Source organism: Eurypyga helias, unplaced genomic scaffold (assembly GCF_000690775.1).
Source record: "Eurypyga helias isolate BGI_N326 unplaced genomic scaffold, ASM69077v1 Scaffold46761, whole genome shotgun sequence".
Classification (NCBI taxonomy): domain Eukaryota; kingdom Metazoa; phylum Chordata; class Aves; order Eurypygiformes; family Eurypygidae; genus Eurypyga; species Eurypyga helias.
The window spans coordinates 1-7,923 of NW_010232370.1; the positions used below are offsets into that span (position 1 = coordinate 1).

The 7,923-nt window shown below is 43.7% G+C and overlaps 1 protein-coding gene across 1 annotated transcript; it reads left to right on the forward strand.

Annotated features, from left to right (window-relative positions):
- Positions 1 to 350: 350 nt before the first annotated feature.
- Positions 351 to 7,597, forward strand: LOC104516876 (dnaJ homolog subfamily C member 2-like; the record flags this gene model as incomplete). Its single annotated transcript, XM_010161359.1, has 5 exons — positions 351 to 541; positions 1,207 to 1,282; positions 3,422 to 3,520; positions 6,175 to 6,316; positions 7,499 to 7,597. Coding segments are annotated over 5 exons (593 nt in total), but the record flags the coding sequence as incomplete, so codon positions are not given.
- Between the last annotated feature and the right edge of the window lie 326 nt (positions 7,598 to 7,923).

Here is a 7,923-nt window from a genome sequence, read left to right on the forward strand (position 1 = left end):
GGTGTCGCCGCCCGGGGCAGCGGGAACGCGGCGATCAGCCCGTGCTGGGGTCTCTGCCGCCGCTGTCTCCGCTGTTACCCGAGCGAGCAGGATGCTCGGTGTCGCCGAACACGTGCGTCCCTTCGACTGGAAAGCACCTCTCAGGTTTGGAGAACGCAGCGAGGGAAGGGGCCGTCTGATAAACGTGTTCTGGCTCCCGCAGCCTTTAAAGCAGGCTGGGGTGTTTGAGAAGATCTGGCAGTCTGCAGCCGTGTGTGATGCAGTACTTCTGCGGGCTTTGATGGGGTTTAATTAAAAAAAAAAAAAGTAAACCACAGAAGGTGAAGTTGCTTTTATGTTTTTGCTTATAGCATCAGTACTCTGTCAAGTGGAGCCTGTGGGAAGATGGTTTGAAGCGTTTATTAAGAGGAGAAACATAAATGTTTCTGCCTCGTTCCAGGAGCTTGAAGATGAGAAGGAACTTTCTGAAGAATCAGGGGATGAAGAATTGCAGCTTGAAGAATTTCCTATGTTAAAAACCCTTGATCCGAAGGACTGGAAGGTATCCGGTTGATAAAGATGAGTGTTACCTATTTGCAGTGGAAGTATCCTGTCAGAGTTATCTGCTGTTCCGAGCAGCTGAAGATCCCCTTCCTCCTCCCCTCCCACTCCCATCCGAGTTGTTTGTGTCCCTTAGCACTGCAGCTGGGTTTGTTTTCCTCACAAAACCGCTTGATGAGGGCAAACTGAGCTGCACATGAGGGTCAGTTAGACTTGAACTGTCGCTTTTCATTTTACAGCCTGTAAGCAGTGAAAGTGTCTCCTCTCCCTGTTACCGCCTCCCTTGTCATGGAATTGCGTTAGCGCTCTTAATATTAAAGACAACAATTCAGTTTTCCAGGAACTGGGCTTACTAGGATTCAGTGCTTTATTCCAGTTTCATAGAATCACAGAATAGTTTGGGTTGGAAGGGACCTTAAAGATCATCTAGTTCGTTTAGATGAAGCTACATGAATGTCCGTAACTGGCTTAATTTATTCATATTTGGTTATGCAGTAACGATGGCCTTGACAACAGATGTTCTTTTTCTAACTACTGAGAGAGGCAAAAATTCTGCCTCTTGCTTTTAAAAGATGGGGAGGAGGACTGTTTTTCTGCATGTGTTGTGGTTTTTTAGGTCGCATTTATCAGTGTTTACTGGAGTTGGGTGTTTTTTTCTCTCCTCAGAATCAAGACCATTATGCAGTCCTTGGGCTGGGAAATATACGATACAGGGCTACTCAGAAACAAATCAAAGCAGCTCGTAAGTACCTTTCCTGCACAAGCATACCTTTCCTTCGGGTGTATGCAACTGTTTTCCGTGTGAAAACGCATCCGTGTCATGAGCAAGCTTTTTACTGTTTCATAGGCCTAAAAATGCCTACTCTTTGATTTGTGTTGCTTCTTAGCCTTCTGAGTTCACACCACAGCTCCAAACTCCACAGGCCTGAAGCTTACGAATTCAAAAATTTCACTGAGTTCACCTCTCAGCTTTCTTGCCTGTGTTTTTTGTGAACAACTGAGAGACGATAACTGTGCATTTCTGCATTTTTGAGTGCAGCCAGGCTCAATGAAAGGCAGAGAAATACAGCTAGCCCTGCCCTGTGTCTCAGTAGGTTGGTACCTTGAAGCCCCCCTACAGTGCTGCCACATTAATGGTACTGAATGTCTAAGGAGGACGTTGCTGATTAGACTGAGCATTGCATGGGAATGGAGCAGTAGCTCTTGAATTTTCAGGTATTCAGGTAACTGAAAGTTACTGAGGTCATTGAGAAGCTCAGCTTTGCCCTTCTTTAGTCATTTTACCATGGGAAAACCATAGAGTTCCTGTGGCTCAATCCCTGGGATATCACCAAGCTCTTAAAATGTAGTCTTGTGAGGTTGTTTCCTTGCCATTTTGGGTAAGTGAACAATAGAACTTGGAAGTGTCACTGTACTGCTTAACGATGTCACGGGCCTATGTCTTAAATCATGACATGATTCAGAAGTGCGTGCAGGGGGTTGGGGGTGTTTTATCGTACTCGCATATGAAGGAGCAACATGTTGCACTTCAGAACCCTTTTTTTCTAGAAAGCAACATGGCCAAGACTTGACTTTGCAAGAAGGTTGCAAGTATTTAGCAAGGAAGATTTAAAAGTACTCTGAAGATTGCTCAGTAGCCTTTTATGAAATAAGCTGATGGTCTTGTGAATCGATCTTGCAAGCGATCGCCTGTGTAACTGTACCGGTGCAAGGAGAATCGCTGACCCCAGTGAAACCACAGATGAAGTTTAAATTACTCCCAAATGAAAATGGGTGGAAATTAGCAAATTACCAACTTGCACAGGGAATTATGTTGCCTCAGGTACACGTTGTTTAGCAGTGCCACCGTGGAGCGTGAGCTAATGTAGCGCAGAGCAACGCCTATTCCAGTGATGATGATCTGTGGTCTCACTCATCTTGTCAAGCAAGAACTGGGGCATCTCTCCCGTCAGGATCCCAACAGCATTCAGTTTTCACGTGGTGCTATAGAAGTGTGAGTCTTTCTCACCAGCATATACTGGGTTTTCCCTGTTTTTAACAGGGATTCTGATTAGTTTCCCAAAAGGTGGGTCGCTGTGACTACCGCCATGGTATCTTTCCACTGCTGTTTTATAGTGGGCCAAGAAGGTGCCTTTTGTGTTGTATAATATGGCCAGGCCTTTTGGCAAAGAAGTCGGTTTAAAATCTGGTTTTACTGCTTAAACACTAAGACAACCTTGGTGGCAACTTCAGTAGATGCTCTCTGTGTGTTAATTAAATCTTGGGCTTTAAGGCGTAAGTAGAGAGGGGAGTTGACCGCAGTGTGTGTGCTTCCTGTTATCCATGGGTAAGCGCAGCAGTCTTCCCGGGTCACAACTGTCGTTTCCTTGCTAAATTTCATCTGGATTGTGTTCAGATCTTGAGTAAAGGGATAGAATACAATTCTTATTGTACCTGAGCTACTTTGCTTTTCATTATAACAACTAAAATTACGTTAACTATTTTTCTTTATCTTTCCAATATGGTTGCACAGGGCGTTGTACAATCTTCCACAATTTAGGTCCTGAAACAGTACGCATAGAGTTACTGAAGTGCTTTGCTGTGCATGCTGTTAAAGTCCCCAAAAACCAGTACTTCTTCAGCTGTTGAAGGGGGAATAGAGTTTCTGAGTTGCAGTTACTGTGTCCCAGCAAAGACAAAGTCATTTGAATTCTGACGATAGTGTTAATTCAAAGAAAGTTCATTAACTCATATCTTTTTCTTGGGGGTTGGTTTTGTTATTATTTTGTTAAGGATCTCTTTAGAGAAATGTCAGTTGGAATTATTGAATTACTCTGTAGTTGGTGATAAAATAAACTGTTGATGATGAAGCATTTCTAAACCTAATGCATCTGTTTGCTAGATAAATCCATGGTTTTGAAACATCATCCAGACAAGCGAAAAGCTGCAGGGGAACAGATAGGAGAAGGTGATAATGATTACTTTACATGCATAACTAAAGGTAAGCAATTAATCTCCTGTCATAGATCCTCTCTCGGTCTACTCGATTATCTGAAATGTGCGTGTAGCGCTCTGTTAGGCTTTGAAAGAATTGTCCGTTACTAAAACAACCAGAGAAGTTCTTTTCCACTTTAGAAAACTGCCTCAATAAACAGAGATTACAGCAGTATCCCGTCCCTCTGGGTGGAGGCAGCATGGGAATGCAGCTGATAAACGTGTGCGGTGGCACTCGGTGACAAAACGCTTGTAGCAGCGAAGGCGAAGATGACCCACTAGAGGTAGCCACATACCTGGGATAACCCAACGTGCTCGGAAGTAATTCCCCTAGGATACCAACAGCAGTTGGAAAATCCAAAATCTGATGGGCTTACCCTGCCAACAGGGCATCTGTTGGTTTGATGTAGGATATCAGTTTCTTCAGCTGCCTGAAGCTGCCTTTTTGCCCACAGATGAGAGAGTGAACTCAGTTGAGTGACGTTTGCTTTCTTGCCTGTAGTGACCTAGAGCACTGCTGCTGGCTGATTCCAAAAGCATAGGGAGTGCTCTAGGGATATGCCTTGTGCCTCTAGAAATGCTTTGGAATTTGGCTTTTTTGTTTATGTTAAACAATTTTTTTGACTCAGTAAGGTCAGGGCGGGGGGAAAATCTTGGAATTTGTGTGTTCTCAACTTTCTTCTTCTGGGTGACTTCTTACAATACTAGTTAAAATGTTAAATGATGTGTCAGACAAGCTAATGATATCTTCATTCTCCCTCGGAGTTATTGGAAGGAAGAAAGTTGCCAAAGAATTTTTTTTTTTCCACGGTCACAGTCCTGTTGGAAACTGTCACCTCTCCTTCGGGGACAGGCTGAGAGAGTTGGGCTTGTTCAGCCTGGAGAAGAGAAGGCTCCAGGGAGACCTTATAGCACCTTCACCAGTACCTGAAGGGGCTACAAGGAGGCTGGGAGGGGACTTTTTACAAGGGCCTGTAGAGACAGGACAAGGGGTAACGGGTTTAAATTGCAAGTGGGGAGGTTTAGGTTAGATATCAGGAAGAAATTCTTCCCGGAGAGGGTGGTGAAGCACTGGAACTGGTTGCCCAGAGATGTTGTGGATGCCCCATCCCTGGCTGTCTTCAAGGCCAGGCTGGATGAGGCTTTGAGCAACCTGGTCTAGTGGAAGGTGTCCCTGTCCATGGCAGGGGGGTTGGAACTGGATGGGCTTTAACGTCCCTTCCAACCCAAACCATTGTATGTTTTATAATAAGAACAACCTGCATCTGAATTCAGGAATATGCTGTGCATTCTACATACCAGGAACAAAATAAGTTTACCCTTAACTGCTTACTGTCTAAGTTTAAGGATAAACAGAAAGCAAAGCACAAAGTGGCAGGGAAGAGGAGAAATGCTTCTGGGCCGCACTGTGGAGGAAGGAAATGCAATAGCAGGGAAAGGGGAATCTGTAGTAGGAGCAAGTGGTAACGGAATGGAGAGAAGAAACTCGGAAAGGCAGGAGTAAGTAGGTGGGATTCAAAGCTGGGTCTGGCAAAGGAATGAGTGGGAGATACAGTGCCAGGGAAACAGTGTGGGAGTAGGATTGGGGATCTGTATGGAAGGGACATCTCAAGCGGAAGAGGAACCAACAGATGTGCACGGAATCGCTTGCATCAGAAAATGGTATGAGGGTTACCGAAGCTTGCGATGTAGAGAGTAACTGGGGTCATTTAGAGTATTGGGAGGGGGAAGTCCCTTCCAAGAGGGAAAGGGAAGACTGGCAGACAGCAGTTCATTAGCGGTCCTTCCTTTCTCCACTTACAGGGGCAGTGAGATCAGTTTACAGGATCACGGAGCACCAAGGTCTCCTACATTGACCTTGAGGGCGCAGTGTGCTCTGCCCAGGGATGCAGGCAGGAAGCCCGTGAATGATCACAACACAAATTTGCTTCCTTTGATGTCTTTTCACTCTTGCTGAAAAATAGTGGGGACTGTAGAACTGACAGACTGAGTAATCCCACACTTCCTTGAGAGGAGACAGGAGTTTACTGAAGCTACAGCGTGTGTGATTTCCAGGGTAAAAGAGTCAGTAATGTGATGCTCCCCAGTTGCAGGACTGTAAGAACAGGAAAACTGGGAGCACGTGCGTGTTTTGGCTATTAGTTACGTGGTGGTTTATACTCTTTCCAAGTCTCAGTACAACTTCATCATGGGCTGCAAAAATTCTAGTGAGTGGCTCCTGTTCTTGCCAGTTCAGACATCATATTAACTCCGGGACTGTTTTTACTCTGTGCCTGTCTTGGTAGGCTGGTGTTTGTCAATTCATCTGCAAGGATCTGGGGCAGGATAAAATCTTGAAGATGCCGTGCTCAAACTCCCAGTGCCTGAACCAAATTTACTGCTATAAATGTACTTAAAATATAATCTGTTTTGTTACATCATAATGGTTAAATGTGGTGTTTTTCATAAACATTTTCCTCCTAAGTAGTTTACCAGGCATTGACAGCAATGCTGTTTGGTGTTGCTGCAGTAATTAAGTATCAAGCTGTACAGAATGCTGGGCTCAACACAGATCTGAGAGCATCTTTTTAAACATTTAGAACCTTTTTTGTAATACTCCCACCTTGTGGGGAAGACTCACTTTAGTCTCATGATTTATGTCTGGTACCTTATTTTTTTCAGCTTATGAAATATTATCTGACCCTGTAAAACGACGAGCATTTAACAGCATAGACCCTACTTTTGATAACTCTGTACCTTCCAAAAGTGAAGCAAAAGAAAACTTCTTTGAAGTTTTTTCACCGGTTTTTGAAAGAAACGCCAGGTAAGCTGTGTCAGAGTGCCTTTGCTGTTGCTGGAGGATCAGCAAACTCCTGGCACTGTAACAGATGTTGTTTGAAGAGATGCTGGAGGATGCATTTGTTCACTAAAATATAATAGAAGTAAAATTGTCTGTGCATTCTCTGTTAGTTCATTTTAAAATAATCTGAACTGACACTGGTGATACTGAGTTGGACCCGTGAGATTTAAAAAGTCTGTTCTTAGCTCCATATTACTTACTGTCCTTTTTGTGTAACACATTGTTTCACCTTAGTATTATTTACTATACCAAGTGTGTATGTGCTACTGACTTAAAATTCCATTTTTATGATTTTCTTACGAGGGTGAGACATTAACAGAAGATAGTAGTTATGTTCACTATTTAGCTGGTTAAAAGAGAAGATAAAATTAACAATATTTGGTGGTTCTCTTTAAGGCGTGTGACTTTTTTTTCCTGCATTTGATTCACACTTGCCAATAAACTTTGTATTAAGGCTGTCACAATACAAGTCTATTTCACCTTTTACCTGTGTGAAAGGAAGTGTTTTACTGCGTGAGGCACTTTACAGCATATTCTAACAATCCACTGATTCTTTAAAGTAGATTTATTGAATCTTTTATCAAGTAATCCAGAGATTCAGACCTGGATCTGTGGTTGTTAGAGGGGTTGTTCCCTTCTCTGCTTGGAGATGGATGCTATGTCATGGAATAACAAATTCTAGAGCTTCGGGAATATTTCCTTCTCTGTAGGTAAAAAACGGAATGGAGGCAGAGCATCCATTATTCCCTCATACTCCCTTGGAATATGGGAGAAACTTGCTGTAGCCTACCACAGAGCTGAGTTATTCACAGAGCACCTGTTGTCCATTTCCTGTAAGGTTCTCTACCAGGAGAATTGTGTGCAGAATCGACCATCTACAAAGACAGCGTGTGCTCCATCAGGTCTCCTTGTAGGCACACCAAACTTGGGCAGGAGGAGTTTGCTTTTCTGGGGGAGATCCCCAAAAAAGGCCCAGTCTGGAGGAGTGTAGAAGGAACTCTCCTGTTCTCTTCCTCTTTCCTGGTGCCCCTCTGTTTTGGTGGAAGGGAGCCTCTGATTTGGTATTTTGATTCTGTACTTAGCACATGCCATGTTATGAATTAAGATTATATATATTATTTCTTGAATGTATCCATTTATTTTCAGGTGGTCAAATAAGAAAAATGTTCCTAAACTTGGGGACATGAACTCATCATTTGAAGAGGTAGATGCATTCTATTCATTTTGGTAAGTTAGCTGATACCTCAGTTTCTATTCACAGTATTCAAGATGTGCGAGGTAAAGGGCTTGCAGACCCTTTTGTATGTGAGTTGTTGGCTGTAGTCTGTTGTGACCTAGTGATGTCACAGAATCACCCCACAGCTGCTTCCTGCCTTCCCCAAACCGAGCTGTTTTTCTCCTAGCTAACACATCCATGTTGCAAGTTCACAGTTACAGCGTGAGCTTCTGACAGTGCCCTGACCACGATGGCTGTGAACCAAGCTGACCTGCGGACAGGAAGTGGGATTCATTTCCCCTAATCCCTAATTCCCCTTGGATCCCACAGATCCAAGCACAAGTACAGGCTGGGT